Source organism: Chiloscyllium plagiosum, chromosome 32 (genome assembly GCF_004010195.1).
Source record: "Chiloscyllium plagiosum isolate BGI_BamShark_2017 chromosome 32, ASM401019v2, whole genome shotgun sequence".
NCBI lineage: Eukaryota > Metazoa > Chordata > Chondrichthyes > Orectolobiformes > Hemiscylliidae > Chiloscyllium > Chiloscyllium plagiosum.
In genome coordinates, this window is record NC_057741.1 from 24,920,567 (window position 1) to 24,941,867 (window position 21,301).

Here is a 21,301-nt window from a genome sequence, read left to right on the forward strand (position 1 = left end):
AGACAGTTCGCAAAATGTCATGTTCAGTTCCACCAACATCGATGGTTTCATCCATCATCTATCTTCCTACTCCAAACCCCTATCTAATTTTATATTAGAAAGTAAACCAGTATCAGCCATTCAATGGGACAAAGTATTCACACCCAAATAACTTTGAAAGAATTTTCTGATCCCTTTTTTCTCACTGAGTAAAAGCAGAAAATAAACTACATCGCAAGATCACTCCGTTAAACCAGCATATCATTGGTACAGTTTTAATAGCTTATGTTTTCTGGTATATGACCTGCTAATCCAAGATCTCAGCTCAAGCATCTGTCTGATACTTAAGATATATTTCATCTGAACACTTTGCAAATCTGGGATTCTCAGAACACTGGTTTGTCACATCAGTTATTAGCCTTGATCCTAATTCTGCCAATGTTTATGCAACTCTGCACTCATCTAATCAGAAAAAACTCTCAACTAACCGCTTATTTTTGCTATTTCAGCACTAAATTCATGCTAAATCCAAACTAATTCCTTTATAATCTTCCAACAAAAACTACCAACATTTCTTTCAGTATATCCTTCAGAGCACAAAAAAGCAAAATATTATGAAACTTGCCAATAACCTCTACTTTCAAGTTTGGAACACCATTCATTGCCAGTGTTAAATCCAGATGGCAGTATGAGAAATTTCACTTACTACTTTATAACTGTAACTTTAAAGTATCTTTTCTAATTTAGTTCTTAGATTTTAGGTAACACCAGCTAGCCATATTTATTGTCCATCCCTAAATAGCCTGAAAGGTTTTGGTGGGACCCCTTGAACAGCTGCAGTTCTTGAAAATTGAGGGTTTACCTAGATAGTGTTAAAACAGGTATCAAATGTCATCCATTTAAAAAATTAACTGTGGAACAAAGTCAAATTTGACAATTAATTGAATGATGCGAGTGTACCTGCATGTCGAGTTCATGGCATCTTTGCGAAATTTCCTCCTTGGCAGCCAACGCTTCATTTAGCTCTTCAGTAGTTTTCTTCAACTAATGAAGAATACAAAAGAAAAGTCGCCTTGTTTAATTACCATGTTACAGAGATTGATAGCTCATGCATGCGGATGATTTTTTTTATGTCTAAAAATATCATAAACCTCCCGCTTATAACTTTGTCATACACAAGTTTCCAACTTTTTAGCCTTAACCTTGTTGCAGAATTGGAAAGTTTCTGACATAGAGGAAACTATTCAGCCCACTATAACCTTACCAGTTGAAACAGAGTTACCCAATTTAATCCCAACTTTCAATTCTTGTGCATATCTAAATCAATTTTTTTATAATACATTGAGGAAGCCAGTTCTACATCCCCAGCACTCTCTGGGTGCAAAGAAAATATTCAACTATGGCACCATGAGTACATTCTTCTGCCAATAGTGACCAAAAGTGTGCTTATGATGGGGTTTGCTGCAAAACACACTCAACGGGTGTTGAATTGACTACTTATTTGACTAGGCTCCTACCTGGCGATCAAGATCCAGATAAGCATCGTTCCCAACTGATGCTGGAGTTTCTTTACTCATAAGCTGCAAAAACAGACCAAATTAATCTGTATTACGTTGATCAATCAAGTGCAGGTGGAAAAAGGAACCCCGAAATAGCAGGCATAGACATGCTATTAAATTAGAAAATGAACATAAAACAAGAAAACACAAACAGAAAACTCAAGTCACTACGAAACATAAAGAAATTAATATTCGCGATCAAACACTTCTCTGTTCCACCATATTACTGGGTAACATTTGAACAAGACAGCTTGAAAAGTATAACTGGTTTAAAAATATCAATATTGTTTGCTTTATTATTTTTAAAAATGGCCAAGAGACAATACATTGACAATGCACTTATTACAAACTGCTGTTTTCGCAACATGCAAAAATCACATCATAGCTTGAAGTAATTTTTGTGTGTTATTGCTATAGTGGGGAAACGTGGCAGCTAATTTACACAAGGAAAATTTCCAAAACAGCCATGACAAATTACAAGCTAAGGTTTTATTTCAAAGAGATATTGACTAAAGAATAAGTATTTCCCAGAATAGGGACAGATAATATTCTCCAGTCATAGGGATGATTCTTCCCTATCCCTCCAAACCCTTCCTAATCATTTGATTTCTTTGTCTTACGAAAACTTACTTTGCAAATTATAAGTTTTACTTAAATAAAAACAATGATGCTTCTTTTTAAACATGGTTCGTTGATTAACCAAAATGTGCAATATTTTCACTAAGATTAACCATTATGAATCTGTATAGATTGTATTTTCTCTTATTTAAATATTTATAGTTAGTTCTCAACACAAATGTTAACAACTTTTGTTTCTATGATAGGTTTTTTGAAGGGGGTGGCAATGATGGCAGTGCGAAACAAGCAAGATAATGTCAAAGAATATTATTGACAATTAGGATTGAACTTTCTTAGTCACAGCCTATCAAATCAATATTTAAAGTGCATCTTCTGGTGTATGAGCACAAACAGGCGTCAGCCTTTGGGTAAAGATTTAATTAAATAATACAACGTATTATTCAACTGCTCAGAAAAGAACAAATTTTGCGAATTCATGATTTGATTTACAGAGGGAAAATAAAGCCAATTACAGCTTTTTTTTTTAATAATTAAAAGAGCAGCTGCCAGCATTATGTTGTAGAAACCCACTAATTTAATTCAATATCTTTTTAATTTTATTCCAGGGATGTGGGCATCACTGGCTAAGCCAGCACTTATTGTCCATCCCTAAGTGCCCAGAAGGCAATTAAGAATCAACTTTCTCCTGTTGGTCTGAAGTCACATGTAGACTAGACCATGTAGGGAGAGCAGTCTCCTTCTCGAAAGGAAATTAGTGAACTAGGTAGCCTTTTTCCAGCAAACAATGGTTTCATGGTCATTAAATCCTTAATTCTAGATTTTTATTGAATCAAGTTCCATCAGGATTCGAATCTGGGTTGCCAGAACATTACCTGGGTCTCTCGATTAATAGTCAGATGATTATACTACTCGACAGTTGCTTCCCTTACTATTTGATAAGTAGCAATACAGTTGGGAAAAAAAAACTGTGGAGCTTGGCAAAATGAAGTACCCAATGGTAACTTAGAAGCAAGGAATATGCACATTCAACCTACCTCTTGAATGGCTGCCATGACAACATGCTGAACAGACTCTTCCATCATCATGATAGTTTGTATTTGTTCTGAAAAATAAATTAAGGTGAGATGTTGCTACTTATCTGGAGTACAAATAAGGAAGCATTTTACAATATGCGTAAAGACCAGGAATTGGAGTTTCGTAGAAGGGGTTAGATCTCGATCATGCAAAGACCTTTTGAAACGTATTGAAGAAACAATTCATCCATGAAAAGAGAAGTATGCTTTTTGAATTTTTTTAATGATTTTAAATGAGGAATCAGTAACTTTCAATGATAAATAATACTTTCGTGACAAAAAATGACAGCAGTACATAACCTATTTTTCAGCTTTACCTGTGTAGACTACCTACTACAAACATTGACACAACTCTTATAAGATAATCAGGATTCTCTTTTGCTCTACCATGCAGAAATTAATGACATCAAGGATCTCAAGAAGTCACTGCTGTCTCCAGATTAAAAACCTATGTGCTAGGTTGAATCTCAAAAGTTGTACTTAGCCTGTCAAAGGTACTCTAATTAGTATAAATATTAGACTGAATGAGTAGAAATATGACATTTTCAATTTGGTCATCTGTCACTAGTGAGGCTCCAGATGGATTAAGACCTGGGTCTCAGCTTAATATTAATGACTTAGATAAGAAGACTGCGTATAACATATCCAAGTTTGCTAAGAAGTGACAAAGTAAATTTGAGGATTATGCAAAAGGATAGATAGATTGGATATGTGGACAAGAACATGACAGATGGAATAAAATGTGTTAAAGTGCAAAATTATCTACATTAGTAGGAAAAATTAAAGAGATGAATACAGACATGCATGGTCCTGAACACAAATCACTGAAAGGTAACATGAGTGGACAAACAAGTGATTAGGAGGGCAAATGGTATGCTTGTCTTAATCAACAACAATTTGGAATATAACAGTAAAGAGGTGTATGTGTGCTTTTTCTCTCCCTACGTAAGAAAGCATATATAAAGAGAGTGCAAAGGTTCACTGAATAAAGTCCTGCGACAAAGAAAGTGTCCTATGAAGAAAGATGGACAAGACATGGGTTACATCTCCTGCCATTCAGGAAAATGAGACTTGATCCAAGTAAAGCACAAAATTATTCATGGACAAATCAGGGTAAATGATGAGAAAATCTTTCCCCTGGCTGGGAAGTCTAGAACATGTGTCACAGGCTCAGAATAAGGAGTCAACTATTTAGGACTGAAATGAAGAGAAACATTTTTACTTAACGGGTTGTGAACCTTTAGGATTTTCTACCATAGAGAATTTGTGGATGGTCCATCATTGAAGATATTCAAGATGAGGTAGAGAGGTTTTTCAATACTGAGACCTGAAGGGAATGAAAATAACGCAGTATGGTGGAAATGTGGTAGATGAATTGTGATCTTACAAATGACACAAGAGTTTCAAAGAAATCAATCACATCCTCCTCCTGTACTTCATATATTATGTTCCATAATTTGTTCTATTATTTACATACTTAGAAAATCTTGAATTATTTTCTATTGTGTTGCCTTAATAACATCTGTTACATTTTGGTTTCTTTGCCATATCCCATTTAATACATATATACATACAGTAGCTTTATATTTTCCATCAGTTGCCCTGGATGTCTTAACTAACATAAACAATATATATGTCAAAAATTGCTTAAAGAACTAACTTGAATGTTATAGCACACAGCAAGTCTGCAAGATATCCCAAAGCACCTCACAGCAAGAAGTACTTGTTGATTGTCACTGTACATAACCACAATGACTTCTTTGCATACAGAAAAGTCTCGCAAACAGGCTATCACAGTGAGATCTGTCTAGTTCACCTTGTTTTTGCTCACAGTTGACAGCGCAGCCAAGAATGAGCTGTAGCATTCGTCCAAGTTCTGCTGCATCTGAGTGTTCTCCTATCATATTAACATCTGGCAAAGGAAAGTCAGTAATTTGTTGTCCCAGGACCTGTAAAACAGATTAAATTAAAAGTTAGCACTGTCATTTATACCAAATGAATGGATGTAATATACCTTGGGCTGCAACAATCAAAAATATTCCTGAGAATATGATTCATGTTAATACAGCTCCAGTTTTGCATGCATAATTGTTTACCTTGGAGAGATTACTCTAGAGAGAGATTCTACAGGAACTCGGGGTCATTGCGGAATAGTGATAGTATCCCTAACCGTGAACCACGAAGTCTGACACTTCTGCTCCAGAGGTGCGTAATAACATCTCTGAACAGGTTTATTTGGAAGTACTAGCTTTCAGAGCGCTGCTCCTTCATCAGGTAACTAGTGGGGCATGGTTATAAGACACAGAATTTACAGCAAAAGATCATAGTGTCATGCATGCAACTGATACGATATATTGACCAAACCTAGATTGCTGTTGTCTTTCATCTTTTAGAATGGGCTGCAGGTTTCAATTCATTAACATGTAAATCCCTGAACTTCTTTCAAATCACATTCCCAAGAAAACTTAAGGTTTTAAAACAAAAGGTGAAATCTCAAACAATGCATTAAAGATGTGAGGTTAGTGTCTATCTGTACTCTAATCTTGAATCAGACTGGTTCTATTTCCAAAGTAGGAATTTATAAAATGTCACATCAATTGACGGCAAATTGTATTTGCAGATACATTCTATTTTGCTGAAAAAGCACACAATCTGCAGATAGTCAATTCATGTAACATTTTATAAATTCCTACTTTGGAAATAGAACCAGCCTGACTCAAGGTTGGAAAATACGTTGACCGTAAATTCAATACTGTGTACTTTAGTTAAGGACTAAAGGAAATACAAGTCTAAAGGTCTGTAATTCAGATTATCTCCATGAGAAATCAATATTTTGCTTTATGTTAATTCATGAGATGTATGCTTTGCTGGCTAGACTGGCATTTATTGCCTATCCCAAACTGACATGGAGAAGGCAATGGTGAGCCTCTTGAACCACTGTAGTCCTTGGAGAATAGGGACACCCACAGTGCTGTCAGAGCAGGATTTCAGGATTGTGACCCAGCAACAAGGAATGAACAGTGATATAGTTCCAAGTAAGAATCGTGTGGGGCTTGGAGGGGAGGTTGCAATCCATGTTGTTCAAGTATATCTGCTGCTGTTGTCCTTCTAGTTGAAGTGTTTGGAAGGTATTGTTGGAGGAGTCTTGGTGAGCTACTGCACTGCAACTTGTAGATAGTATACACTATTGCCACTATGTATCATTAGTGAATGTAATGAATGTTGAAGGTGGTGAATGGAGTGACAATCAACTGAACTGCTGTTTATGGATGGTATTAGCAGTGAAAAGCATTTCATCAGATTTGACTTGTAGATGGTGGCCAGGAATTGAGGAGACAGCAAGTGAACTATTCGCTGCAGAATTCTATAACCTGCTCTTGTAGCCACAATATTTATATGTAGCTGATTCAATTCAGTTTCTAATCAATGGTAACCCCCAGGTCTTTTATAATGGGGGAATCTGAGATGGCAATGCCACAAATGACAGGGGGTATGGTTAGATTGTCTCCTGTTAGCACGAATGTTACTTGCCGCTTATCAGCTTTGCTGCATATGTAGTCTGCCTCAGTATCTGAGGTTTCATGAATAGTGCTGAACATGGGTTTCACTATCACTGTTCTTTACTAGCTTTTTTTCATTTTACGTGGTTCTATTTTTAGTACAACTAATTTTCCAGAAAACAGTTTTGAAAAAAAAACATAAGCTGCTTAATTGTGGACCAACTTCAGACATATATGGATTTTTAAACTGACAGCTGAACACACATGTAAAGGCCTATACAGTATACATGGAAATACTTTTAAAATTTACAGAATCTGAAATATAAAACAATATTGGACTATGGGAAGATTTTGCTGTATTCAACAATGCCTGAAGGGGTCATAGAGCATTTATTTTACTTCCATGTATTTATGAAGCTTTAAGTACTGATCTCTGCCAAATAAACGAAGAAATGGCTCATGTTGCTCTGGTCAAATGCAGAACCAGTACAAGGAAATCCCTTGTTCATAACTGGGAGAACATGACATTTCTAAAATAGCATCCTGATCTCATCACAAAGAACAGAACCTGTGAACATTAAAAATAGCATATCCACCATAGTTGTTGCAGCTGAAACAACTCAAATTAGAAAACCATACTGTGAATACAGTGCAAGACCTGAGAGACTCAATTTCAGTTCATCTTGCAAGTGCAAGAAAATATGAGAAACTTTGAAATGATCAGTTCTTTTTACCAGAAATGCTGTATTCTACAGGTAAGACTGAACAACATCTTAAACTGTAGAGGTGGTTCCCAATTTACGAATGTCTGACGTATGAGCGCTTATATTTATGGACATGATCCAATACAGAAGTGTATAAATATCAAATTAAGATCTGACAAACAAACATTTCCTCATACTTATGAATAGCTATTTAATATCGTCCTGCATTGTGTTCCAACTTGCAAACAAATCAACCACGAATGGACTTAAGGACAGAAACCATTTGCAAACCGAGGACTGCCTGTATTTATAAACATTTTCAAAATATTTAATTCTAAAGCAAAATCATCTCACCTCATGATAATAATCCATAATTCCTTTCAAAATTTTCTTCAAATTGCTAACCTGTAAAGTTAAAACGTGCAAATGTAATACAAAGGTAACTGACAATTAATCGATTTAATCAAACAGTTCCTAATAAAAAGAAAAAAAACTGCAAGACTGACTGACTACATGTTCCTTTTTTGCTGGAGTATTAGTACCTTACTGCATCATACCAGAATCTAATTATAAACAGAAACAAAAACAGAAATTACTGGTAAAGTTCAGCGGGCCTGGCATTTAATTTATTATTGTCACATGTACCAAGATACAGTGAAAAGTACTGTTTTGCTTACTATTCAGGCAAATCATACCTTACACAAGTATATCAGGATAATAGAACAAAATGCAGAAAATTGTTACAGCTACAGAGAAGGGGCAGAGAAAAATCAACTTAAACATATAAGAAGTCTGTTCAAAAGTCTGATTATAGCAGGGAAGAAGCTGTTCTTGAATCGACTAGTATGTGTTTTCAAAGTTTTGTTTCTTCCGTCCGATGGAAGAGAGTAAACCAGAGTGGGAGGGGTCTCATAGTCATACAGTCATAAAGATGTACGGGTCTTTGATTATGTTGGCTGATTTTCCAAGGCAGCGGGGAGGTATAGACTGAGTCAATGGATGGAAGGCTGGTTTGCGTGGACTGCATTCACAACACTAATTTCTTGCGCAGAGCAGTTGCCATATCAAGTTGTATTGTATCCAAATAGGATGCTTCTTATTGTGCGTCTATAATAATTAGTAAGAGTCATGTGAACATGCTATATTGCTTTAGCTTCCTTCAGAAGTGGAGGCATTAGTGTGCTTTCTTGACCATGGCATCAATGTGGATGGACCAGAACAAATTGTCGGTGATATTTACTCTTAGAAACTCAGCACCATTGATACAGACAGGAGCATGTCATCCACTCTGCTTCCTGAAGTCAGTGACCAGCTCTTTCATTTTACTGATACTGAGGGAGAGATTATTGCCTTTACACCATGCCACTAAGCTATCTCTCTCCTATACTCTCATCATTGTTTAAGATCTGACCCTACTGTGGTGGTGCCATCAGCAAACTTGTAAATGGAGTTAGAGCAGAATTTGGTCACACAACTGTGAGTGTATAATAAGTATAGTAAGGGGCTGAGTATGCAGCTTGCAGGGCACCAGTGTTAAACATTACGGAGGAGGTGCTGTCACCCATCTTTATTGATTGTGGGTCAGGAAGTCATGATAGTCTTTGCTTACCGTCCACTATGCTCCAGAGTAAAAGTACAATTAAGCCTTATGTCCTTAAGTAGACTACAAGGCAAGAATGTGGTAATGATACTAACTGAGATATGTAACATGGCCCATGGAATAAATCATTTTTTTAAAAGCCAGTAGCAGACCAAAGGAGGAAAACAAACTGCCCATTCTTCCAAGAGTATTAGCAGTACTACGAGCTTTATTTGGATAAAATGGTGCGAGACAAAATCCTTCTTATCTCCTAAGGAAAAGTCTTGATAACGCCATTTTTCTTGCAGAGAAAAGTTGTTACAGAAGTTTTTTTCTTCTTTCTGGTAGTGATTTCCAATTTTAAATTACAAAATAACCATAATCTTATTTGACCTTTAATCTTTTGAATCCTGAATTTGATAGAAAAGGAAATCTTTGAAGATTTGGTGGCAAAACACAGGATATAAAAGTGATAGCTATCAGCCTATTTGCTAGTAATATCAAGGTCACAAATTAGACCAGATAGGGACAGGAGCAACTATTCCTTACAACTGCTTAACAACTGGCTAAGTCATGACATCAGTAGTTTAGACAATCGTTCCGAGTGCAACTGGCTTAGGAGGTTAGAGAATGGACTAGAAATAAGAAAGTTGACCAAACATTGGTGATAAAACATTGTTTAAAATTCCCTTTGTTAGATTATTTTTGTTGCAATTCATAATAGTGAATGCAATTAGAACAGCTTGATAAGCTGAATTGCATCAGACTAATTACAGCATTATTGTTTGTCTCAAAAAAACACTTTGATCAAAAGCAAACTTATCAAATTAGATATGCTCCAATTCTATATTCTGTCTAGTCCTTATTCCCAAAACATGGAGGAAGTCTTGAAATAGTGTCAGCTTCTCCAGTAACTTAGTTAAAACACCACATTTTCTCATCTTAGATATCATTATAAACTGATCTGCAGCAGGCACTACAGCTGCACTCTACAAATGAAAAGACTATACATAACCTAAAGCTGACCATCTAACTCTGGGAGAAGAGTCTAAAAGTGCACATTATCAGCAGCTAGTCCAATTTTGCCCTCACTTCTGTAATTTTCAAACATGAGTTCTGCCTACCTAAATCCCACTACCTGCTATCGATATCACAGTTCCAGTGTACGTGTTTAAATTTGACTCATTTGTCCAAGAGTAAAATGGTTGTGGGCTCAGTTCTTACCCCGGAACTTTCAGCCTACAATCATTCAGCCATCTCAGTGCATGCTAAGGAACAGTACTCTGTTCGATTCGCCATCATTTAGAGAAGACATTAACTAGCAGTGGCGATATTCAAATAAGAGCAAAGGAGGTCTCCTGGTTTCTTGGGCAACACTTAATTTGCAATCCAATCATAAAACAGCTGGTTTATGTGGTCATTTATTCCCTTACTGCTTATGGAAATTTGCTGTGTATAAATTGGTGCTAAATTTCCCATGTTTAAACAGTAACTGCATTGCAAAGTACTAATTAGCTGTCAAAATATTTTTCAGCTACCTGAATGCAATGATTGCATCTACATGTCTTTTTTTTATTTTCAATTAATCTTTTGCTCTTCATTTCAACACCTCTACTCTTGTCCAAGCTATAAATTCTCATTTAAAAATCCCTCCATTTCATGATCTTCCTTTGCAACTTGCTCAGTCTCAACTGCAATGCTCACCAGTATCTTCTGTGCATGCACTTCCACGACTGTATCACATAGGGTTTTCAGCATATACCCTATATTTAGGAATTGATTTTCCTACACCGCTCATCTTGCGCTGTTTCTCCTGGTCTTTAAAGAAACTAACATACCAAACAATGGAGGAGTCCAGCATTCAATACCTGAAGTTTTAAGTGAGGATTCTGAATCATTAATTCATTCAATGCAGAAGGAGGATATTTATCCTATCGTGCTTACATTAGTTTTTGAAGAAGAGATGCAATGAGCCCCAAATCCCTGCTCTGAATTTATAATCCCATAATTTCAATTTGAAAGAAGAAAATTAAATTTTGTTTGAAGAGTAAATATTGAAAATGCGTCCACCATGCATTCAGTCATACATTCCAAATCATAGTTCACTAATTTTTTAAAACTCTTTCTCCTTTGGATTTCATTTGTCAATTACCTACTATAGTTACTAATCCTGTTGAGGCGAAGTCAGCTTCTCCAGCCCAGCCTATCACAGCATCTCTTAATTTGAACTCATCGATTAGATGTCATCTAAGAATTTTCTGCTCCAAGGTTGAAAAATAAACAGCTTCTCTGTTTTTTTTGCAATCAAAGTTATTTATTCCTGACAGTATTCTGGTAAATCTCTTCTACAGTTTCTGAGTCCTCAATTGTCCTGAATTGGACACATCATGACAGTTGACGAATAACCAGTGATTAGACTATTGTTATTTTGTTTTTGTATCTTATGCCTCGACTAGCAAAGGACTATGTCAAAATAAACAATCATTACTAAATGTCTCAAAATAAGGCCTCTGGTTTGTTGCAGATACCCCACTGTAGACAGAAATGGTCTAATATTTACACTATCCATGGTTTATCTTGGAGTAGACTTTGTTAAGTCCTTTCCCTGGCTTTTAAAGTTAATCTAATCATAGAATCCCTACAGAGCAGAAAGAGGCCAGTCAACCCAACGAGTCTGTAATGGCCTTCCGAAGAGCATCCCACCCTATCCCCAAAATCCTGATTTACCCCTGATTAATCCCCCTAGCCTGCACATCTCTGGATACTACAGGACAACTTAGCATGGTCAATCTACCTCACTTACACAACTTTGAACTGTGGGAGGAAACTGGAGCACACAGTGGACATCCATGCAGGCGTGGAGAGCACATGCAAACTCCACACAAACAAACAATTACCCAAGGCTGAAATCACACCCGAGTACCTGGCGCTGTGATTATGTTACTTGTGCTAATGTTACTTGAAAATTGTTCTTAATCAGAATATATATCAATTTTTAGTTGCAGCACAAAGCTCTATGATATCCAGGTTAACAGTTTTATTCTTATCATTGACTCAGTTTCATTCCGATTTTCCTCTATTGGGGATTTTTAAAAGTGAGCCATGGAAAATAAAAACAAAGACAAATTACCTTTAGTCGCCAGTTGTCCCCCACTTCTGTCTTGATACGACTCATCCAGGTTTCATCAAACCATGACTGATCTCTGCAAATTTAAGACAAATTTATTTTCTTTTTAAAAATGTTTGCACCATTAAATCAATATGTCTATGCACATTACATTTCACCTTGGATATTGATCAGTGGAAATATGAAGCACACATGAAAATTCAAAGATTGCCTGAAAGTCAATGAAGTCACTTAATACATGGTTAAGTGAATTAAGTAATGTTGAAAGAAATTATGCTGTCAACTAAGATGCAAGATGCACATCTTCAAAAAGTAGAAATTCAAAACCAAAAAGTAGAAGTCTTACTAAGTTTATGGCCGCAAGCATTTACACGTTTTGCGCCATATGCTGCTAGCAAACCTTTCGGAGACATCCTACTTTTTATTGGAAAAAACCTAAACTGTCACTTGAATGCTAAAACTGCATCAAATTACAATTTACTTTGCTTTTTGAATTCAATTTTGGTCAAGCATGGATTAAGGTGAAGGATATGGAAAGTACAAACAGTTAAGCAACTAGATTTAACAATGCTGAATTTAAGTGAGAATTAAATTAATATAAATAAAGTTAAAATAAGTATTGAGAAACAAAGTTGCTCCTTGATAGGCTGAATTTAAGTATCATGAAATTTCTATGAGAAAGGAAACAGGTGAAATGCAGGAAAAACAAGCACAGGAAGAGCATCTAAAATTCTGTGTTGTTACATATCAATATTTCTAGCGTGCTCCAGAAATTAACCATACCTGACAAATCAGGTACCATTTTTCAAAACAAATTATTTACAACAGGAAAAACAAGCACAGGAAGAGCATCTAAAATTCTGTGTTGTTACATCATAATTGGGCCTCATCCTACAAATCCTGATCAACTGACAATATCAATATTTCTAGCGTGCTCCAGAAATTAACCATACCTGACAAATCAGGTACCATTTTTCAAAACAAATTATTTACAACATAAACCATAAGTGTTGCTACCGGAAACAAAACAGCTTCCATAGGAACTAAAACAGAATTGCTTGAAAATGTCAGCAGATCTGGCAGCATCTATGGAGAGAAATCAGAGTTAACTTTTCAGATCCAGTGACCCTTCTTTAGTTTTCAGTTCTGAAGAAGCAACAACCAAAACATTAACGCTGATTGCGATTCACATATGCTGCCAGACTTGTTGAGATTTTCTAGCTATTTCTATTTTTCTTATTATTTCGGATTTGCAGCATCTGCATTTCCTTTTGTCTAGCTTCAATAGGAATTAGCAATCAAAGAAAAAAATAGCTGAAGTGAATAACACATCCACAGCCCATTGGCTCTAGTTTATCTGTAACTAGCCTTTCTCCACTGCTTGAACCAGGTGGCACAGTGGTTAGCACTGCTGCCTCACAGCGTCAGAGACCCGGGTTCAATTCCCGCCTCAGGCAACTGACTGTGTGGAGTTTGCATGTTCTCCCCGTGTTTGCGTGGGTTTCCTCCGGGTGCTCCGGTTTCCTCCCACAGTCCAAAGATGTGCAGGTCAGGTGAATTGGCCATGCTAAATTGTCCGTAGTGTTAGGTATGAGGTAAATGTAGGGGTATGGGTGGGTTTCGCTTCGGCGGGTCGGTGTGGACTCGTTGGGTTGAAGGGCCTGTTTCCACACTGTAATCTAATCTAATCTAATCTATGTAATCTATGTATAAACGGCACTTGTAATGAGATTGGGTAACTTGTTTTTGAGGAAGTACAGTAACCTTTCAAATATTCTTGGCTTTTAACAGTTTTTCTTTCCATTTCCATCCACAATCCAAAATACAGAAAAGTGGTTAGAAGTTTGTGATAAACTATGCATAAAATATACATAGTTATTCTAATAACACAGCTTGCTGGAGAAACAGGTGCAGCTGCATCACAACTTATTTCTGCATTTTATTTCATAATGTATATTAGATTCTATTTGGGTGCAATTTGCATAGAACTGGGATTAAAAATTAGTGCAAAACAAAGGATTACTTTCAGACAATAGAAAGATGGAACATTATATTTTCAAACTCACATTTTCTGTAAGACTTGTGCCATTACAACCCCACTTGTCAAATCGTCTATTTTCTTGCATGGCACCTGTACACCAAATGTCTGGACCTTCAATACAAAAGAATTTAAACTATTAGTTTATATATAACTTCACACTGTTTGATCTGAAAAATTAGGTTTCCACATTTTATGTGATGTGATGCATGTTATTTTCATTGTTGTCAACTAATGAATAATGCCCTATAATTATAGTACGGTCTTCTTTTCCATTGTTGACAGTGTTTTTTTGGAAGTTGGGAAAGAGGTTGCAAGGAACACATCAAAATTTACAGGCTTCCTAAAGGAATGCATTAATCATTGAGAATTTATCAAACAGAAAAATTTGGAAAAACAATTCAGAAGCAATGTTTCTGATGAATAATTTACTGATGCAATACTCAAAACAACCCACTAAATAAGCGCATATAAGCAAGTTAGTATTCATGTAGACTATGGGGGCCCCCAATTTACTATCATCCAATTTATGAACATAATCCCATGTGTGCGAGTAATTTTACAGATCCAATATATGAACATTGCCTCGAATTTCCGATCAGCTATTTTATATTGGCCTGCATTGCATTCCAACTTATGTATAAATAGACTCACAAAAAGACTCAGGAGCAGAAACCATTCACAACCCAAGGACTGGCTGTACATCCATCTACAATGCACACATACTTACTGGTGCCATTATTTATTGGTGCTACCTCATACAACATTGACATAAGTGCACTTATTCAACATCTATTCTTCAATAAGCCTTATTTTTCTTTCATATTTTCTTTCTGTTCATCACAGGAATTCTGTGCCCATCCAGCACTTAGCATTCCATTGCCACATCAACATCAAAATACATTTTTAATCACATAGTAAAATGACCCAAAACATTTCATAAGAAAGTTAAGATTTGACAACGAACCCAAACGGGAAGCTAGCAAAACTGATAAAAACAACTGACAAAGAGGTCGGCTTCAACAAGTATTTTGAAGGAGGAACGTGAGGTAAAGGCTCAAAGAGGTTTATGGAAACATCTCCAGAGCCTAGGGCCTTGGCAAACGAAGGCACGCCCATCAGTGGTGATCACCGAGGGGACAGAATTGAAGTAGCAGATAGCTGAGCATTGGAAGCTGGAGGTGATTTTAAGGTGGGGGAACTTAGGGCATGGGCACACTTTGTATACTCTGAAAGCATGAGATGATCCAATGAGAGAGATATGCCAACTGCATTTTAGAATAGTCTTAACTCTACAAGTGAAGTAGATGAGCTGAAACAGAAGCATCACAGAACCGTAGAATCCCTACCCAATGTGGAAATAGGCCATTCAGCCCAAGTCCACATTGATCATACCACCCAAGAGTACCTCTGTGCAATAACTGAGCCTATTTCAATCTTCATAGTGATGCTTAACTCTATGGCTCAGTGATTAACACTGCTACCTCGCAGTACCAGAAACACAGGTGTGATTTCACCCTCGGACAACTGTATAAACTCCACACAGGCATTCCCCTCGTGTCTGTGTGGGTTTCCTCTGGGTGCTCCAGTTTCCTCCCACAATCCAAAGATATGCAGGTTAAGTGGATTGGCTATGCCAAGTGAAGGGTTACAAGGATAGAGTAAGGAGGTGGGCCTGGATGGTATGGTCAGTGTGGAGTTGACAGGCTGAATGGCCTGTTTCCACATTATAGGGATTCTATGGTTCTGTGATGCTACTGTCTCAGCTCATCTACCTCACTTGTAGAGTTAAAACTATTGTAACTTGTGGTTTGTATACCTCTCTCATTGTATACTCTGAAAGCATGACATCATCCAAAGTCTGTAAATTTAAAATCACTACTAAACTGCAGGTTTGGAGATTTCAAGCAATATCAAAGTGGCAAACTTATCAGATTAGGGAGTAGGCTGTTTAGTGAGAAATAACATTCAATATGAACAAATGCAAAGTGACAAGAATGGGAACGTAAAATAAAAAGTGGGAATGTAAACTGAACTGCTTTTGCCTGCAGGACAACAAGAATCTGGTGGTATCAATGATATTTTGTATGGCACTGTATGACAAAAGTTGAAAAAAACCCAAGATAATTTAAAAATGTATATAAAGATAGTGCTCAAAAGTCCAGGTAACTTTAGATTTGTATAAGGCATTGATATAGTGATAACTGGAGTAATTTATATATTTCTGAACTTGGTACAAGATGCAGAGCAGAAAAGATCAACTTAACTGCTTAGCTTAAGGCATCAGATCAAAGCTTACCACATTTGGAAAACTTGCAACTGTTTATTCTGAAGAGGAGCTAAGTCAACAGATGTTAATTAAGATCCTTGGGGAAACAGAAGATAAACTCTGATGTTGTGCTCAAGATTGCTACTAAGTCTAGACAAGTTAATTTACAAAAGAGTGGGGAATTTCTGGAATAAACACCTTTAATGAAAATGCTTATCATAGCATTCTCATTTAGAATCCTTCATGGATCATTTAAGCTAGTTGTGTTACACTGGAGTTATGCTTGTTTTCTTTTATTACCTTATTGTAGAATGCTTCTCATCTTCCTTTGTTGCCACAATAATCTGTATGGCCGGTCCCAGTTATGCTTATGAACAGTGCTGGCCCTCAGGATGTTGATTGTGGGGTATTCAACAATTAGAATGCCATTAACTGTCAAGATGACATGGATAGGCTTTCTCATTGTAGATGTTCATTGTCCAACACTTGCAGAAGATAAATACTATTTACATTTGCTTTAGTTCAACATTGACCAAGTCTCGATGCACCTGGCATGGATTATTCCATTATCTGAGGAGTTGTCAGTCCAGTACAACAAATGAAATTCAGCAAACATCCTCACTTGACATCATAAAAGGATAGGTAACTGAACCTATGTGATTATCCTAAGGAACTCATCTAACTATGTCCTGGAGCTGAAGTGATGGTGTCTAACGATAATCCTTTTCTTTTGTGCCAAGTTCAAGACAAGCTAGTTTCTTCTGAATTTCCATGGAGTTTAATTTTACTCTGAACGTCAACTGCTGTCAATGTCATAGATAGTCACTCTCACTTCACCGATTGATCTAGCAACTATGTCTTTGACTGGACAAGGTCTGAAGACTAGCAATCTGACAGAACATAAACTGAGTATCGGTAAACAGTTTATTGGTGAATTGGTGCCATTTGATAGTACATTATAAATTCTTCATTATTTTGTTGAGTGAACAATAACTAGTTCAATCGGATTGCTGGTGCTTTCGTAGATATTGTGTGCCTGGACATTTTGTTTTAGTGTTGGGTAGAAGCCAGTGTTGGGTAGAAGCCAGTGTTGTAATCATTGTTAGTTTGACTTGAGGGCAGCAAGTTCTAGACCACAGATCTTTTCAGGCCTGCAACCAGTGTTCTGTTTGAGTCCTTCACTTTTACTGCATCCATTGCACTCACCCATCCCATCAGATATTCCTTCAACTGCCAGGCACTAATCTCAAATTCCTACCCTAAACCACTCTCTCTTCTTTGGTAAAGCTCTTAATTATTTGCCTTCATGTCATAAGTGAATCAGTGTCAACTTTTGTGTGATAAAGTTACTGGAAATTACCAATCATTTATTACATTAAAAGTGCTGTACAAAGACAAGCAAAGGGAAATAGAAACACTGGGGAAAAGTGAAATAAAATGTGAAAAGTTAGTACAAAGTTCACAGCTATTGACTAAACAGATGGGGCTTCCTTAGAATGGAGACTTCAAGGAGGGAAAACACTAGAAATACACATGTTAGGCAGTATTTGTAGGAGTTAAACATGATGTCACAATTTTGAAATATCAACTTATGTTTATCTCCATAGAGACTACCAGACCTTGAGTATTTCCAGCATCATATTAGTTAAAATCCCTGCATCAAAGTATTTCGCTTTTGAAGACTAACATAACATCTGTTACATGCCTGCGTGCTGGAGCTCTGATGAAAGGTCACAGGTCTAAAATGTCAACTTCCGTTTCTAATGACAGATGCCCGGCAGACTTGTTGGGCATTTCTGAAATTTGAGAGAGAATATTATGGCTACAAGAGGTGTATTTTATCCTTTTTTGTTTTGAAGAAAGGTTGAGAGAGTGGTACTGAGCAGTTCGCTCCAAAGTAAATAAAGTAAACAGCTTGCAAGGCTTGGGATTTTTTTTTAAAGTTGGAACAATAGAAGCAACCTGAATGGGTGGGATCAAGCTCCAAAGAACCAGGATTTTTTTAAGCTTTAGCCTTCACTAACAGTTGCTGTGGTCTTGAAGCTGCACATAAATGCTCGTATTCCTCTGTTGCAGCTAAAAGCTAGGGTTCTTCCCACTGCTGGAATTGCACGTGAAACAATCTATTTTACTGAATTTGCCTTTGCTGGGAGTGTATTTATGGAATGTTACAATATTTGAACAGTTAATTAGTAGTAGTTAATATATTTATTATTTTGTTTTGCATTTCAATAGTTACAGTTAAGCCTTTTCTTTAATTTGTCTATATTTTAAGTGGTGTAAAAATATAGGGTATTTAGCTTAACATCAAGTAGTTTGAGCAATTGAATTACATCTGGAATGTACACCTTTAAAATAAGTAAACGTTAGAGTCTAGACTATCTTAACACATTTTGGAAGGTTTGCTATAACATTTGTGTGTTTTATTTTACATTTGTTCATGGATAGATAGAAACAGAGATAATCATCTTACTTGTAGGAGAGTTCAAAACCAGAGGCTACAAACATAGGATAGCTGCTAATAATTCAGCAAGGAAATAACAGGTCACACAGTAAAGAATTGAAAAGCCCGTGCTAATGAAGGGCTTTTGCCCGAAACGTTGATTTTCCTGCTCGTCGGATGCTGCCTGATCTACTGTGTTTTTCCAGCACCACACTCTTGACTCTAATCTCCAGCATCTGCAGTCCTCACTTTCGCCTATAAATAAATTGAGAAATCACTACCGCAAAAAGTGGTTGCAGCACATAGCTTACATACTTTCAAAAGGAAACCAGGCATGAAGGAAGATGGAATAGAGTGATATTCTAAAATGCCTGAAACGTCGATTTTCCTGCTCCTCGGATGCTGCCTGACCTGCTGTGCTTTTCCAGCACCACTCTAATCTAGACTCTGATCTCCAGCATCTCACTTATGCCAGATATGCTAAAAGACTGAGAAAGAGCTGTTATAATGGACTGAGATTCTGGTGCAGTATAAACACTACGGACTAGATGGGCCCAATGGCCCGTTTCCGCGTAGTGCATTCCATGTAAATCAAAGTGAAGAAGGCAGAGGAGTGAGACCTAGGGGAAAGTGAAGGCCGGGGGGGGGCATTTTAAGCAGAAACACGCCGGTGTTCTAGACAGAGGCATTGACAAGGCGTGAATAAAAGCGAGTTAAAACAGCAGCAGAGGTTGCACGCCCGCCCTGTCAGCTGACACATACCAACACAGACCATGTCGATGCCGGTAACCACACGGTCGCTGTCAACCGTGTTCACAGCTCCAACGGAACTAAAGACAGGAAGCCAGTGTTTTGCTTTTCTCTCACACACACAATGGCGACCGGGTCATTAACTGCAGCGACAAAAGCATCATCAGCCACAGGGGCCCCTCCTCCTCCACCCCGTATTCGGGTGATGTCCGACCACCGACGGTAGACTCTTAATGCCGGTCCGATAGTGACAGGATACCGGGCCCCAGATACAGGGACGATCGCTTTTCATTTGGGTCTCGCCTCACTTACCCACGTTAGGAGGCTCTCGCACAATTCGATCCGGTCCACGTTCATCTCTCTCCCTCTTTCTCCCCGCCCCCTCCCCTTGCCACGGTCTCTGTCGCCGACAACAAAGAAGCCGCCGCCGCTACTGCTCGCGCCGCCAACCACCCGAGGTTCCACAACGTCACCACATTCCAGCTCCAGCTGGACCCACCCGCCGTCACGGCGCCTGCGCCAACACCACCGCTCTCTGGACCCAACCTCCGGAAGACGGACAGCGCTTGCGCCAACTCCCTGCTCCCTTGGTCCAAAGCCCCCTTCATCGCGCCTGCGTCGATGGGCTGGGTGTTGACGGTGTCTGATGTTTGTGGGTTTGGAGAGTTAGGAAAGTGACAGGTCGGTAGTTGGGTGGGTTTTTGAGGCACGGAATGACTAGAAAAAGGAAAGAAAGGGGCGTTCATAGACGGGAACAATACGGACAGTAACAATCTCACGTTTGTGAAAGTGTCGACGGAGTTGTTTCTCCTGGAAGGGACAGGTAATAAGGTGCGGCCTGTTGGTACCAAGCCTCAACCCTTTGCTATAGTAATCATACAGCTCATTATGTTGTGTGTCCTCTTTCAATGTAGTTGCCTCTGAGAATTTCACTCCCTGTACTGTTATTAGGCGCAACAAGAGGAAATGTGACATGGAGAGGGTTAATCAGAGATTTTGAAAAAAAAAACCAATTGGAAACAATCAGCAGGGCTGGCAGCGGAACTGACGTTTTTCTCTTTTTGTTTCCGATTTCCAATCTTCACAGTTTTAACAATGAAAATACTCTCAATGCGTCTTTAATACCGCAGATGCGAAATAAGAGATACTTTGTTTTCCTCGTCCTCTTTTGTAAAGCTTTTGACAGGCTCATTGAACCCAGCTTTTTAAAGGAGCCATCACCAAAGAATAATCCATTAGAAGATATTTGCATCCTGTACATGAGCTTTTTTTTAATTGTCCTTCGTTCAACCCTGTCAACACTTGAACCCCCCCCCCCCGAGACAGTAACTGAACTTAGATATTTCAGGTTGTAAGTCTTTCAATAAGTGAGTTAACCAACCTTGTGTTACACAGGATTGAAATGTTTTGAGTTGAAAGATGTTGATTGTGAGAAAGTTTTCTCACACTTTCACAGTAAGCCTTGTGAGAAACAAAAGCTCACTCACTTTAATAATTTCAGTCCGAGACCAAATATCTGAAACAGAGTCATTTATTTGTACACTTGCATGTGGGTGCCTTGTCTAATTGCCAGGTAAGGCAATGACAAATGCACAGTAAATCCCAACAAACTCTTGCAATTTATACAGTTTTTTCCCATATGTTTTCCTTATTCCATTGTTTGTTCCCTGCTTCGCTTACGTCACTCATTTCCTTAAGACT

General features: G+C 37.7%; 2 protein-coding genes across 11 annotated transcripts in view; one reads left to right on the top strand and one right to left on the bottom strand.

The window, feature by feature from the left end:
- The window catches only part of hook3 (hook microtubule-tethering protein 3), an 80,431-nt gene extending 60,373 nt beyond the window's left edge, over nucleotides 1–20,058 (bottom strand). For 3 of the 9 annotated variants that reach the window (XM_043674259.1, XM_043674261.1, XM_043674260.1), the window contains exons 1-8: nucleotides 19,913–20,054; nucleotides 14,167–14,252; nucleotides 12,104–12,176; nucleotides 7,749–7,799; nucleotides 5,007–5,139; nucleotides 3,152–3,219; nucleotides 1,497–1,559; nucleotides 940–1,023 (exon numbers count right to left, since the gene is read on the bottom strand). In XM_043674259.1, coding sequence (XP_043530194.1) covers nucleotides 940–1,023; nucleotides 1,497–1,559; nucleotides 3,152–3,219; nucleotides 5,007–5,139; nucleotides 7,749–7,799; nucleotides 12,104–12,176; nucleotides 14,167–14,252; nucleotides 19,913–19,957 — 603 coding nt within the window. In that variant the 5' untranslated portion in view covers nucleotides 19,958–20,054. Of the gene's footprint in view, nucleotides 1–939; nucleotides 1,024–1,496; nucleotides 1,560–3,151; nucleotides 3,220–5,006; nucleotides 5,140–7,748; nucleotides 7,800–12,103; nucleotides 12,177–14,166; nucleotides 14,253–19,912 lie in introns of all 9 variants that reach the window. The other 6 variants (XM_043674257.1, XM_043674256.1, XM_043674262.1 and 3 more) reach the window with 4 other exon arrangements.
- Nucleotides 20,059–20,216: 158 nt separating this feature from the next.
- The window catches only part of LOC122539428 (E3 ubiquitin-protein ligase RNF170-like), a 53,014-nt gene continuing 51,929 nt past the window's right edge, over nucleotides 20,217–21,301 (top strand). Inside the window, exon 1 of one of the 2 annotated variants that reach the window (XM_043674264.1) lies at nucleotides 20,217–20,431. The gene's annotated coding sequence lies outside the window, so the exon portion shown is untranslated. The remainder of the gene's footprint in view (nucleotides 20,432–21,301) is intronic. The other variant, XM_043674265.1, reaches the window with a different exon arrangement.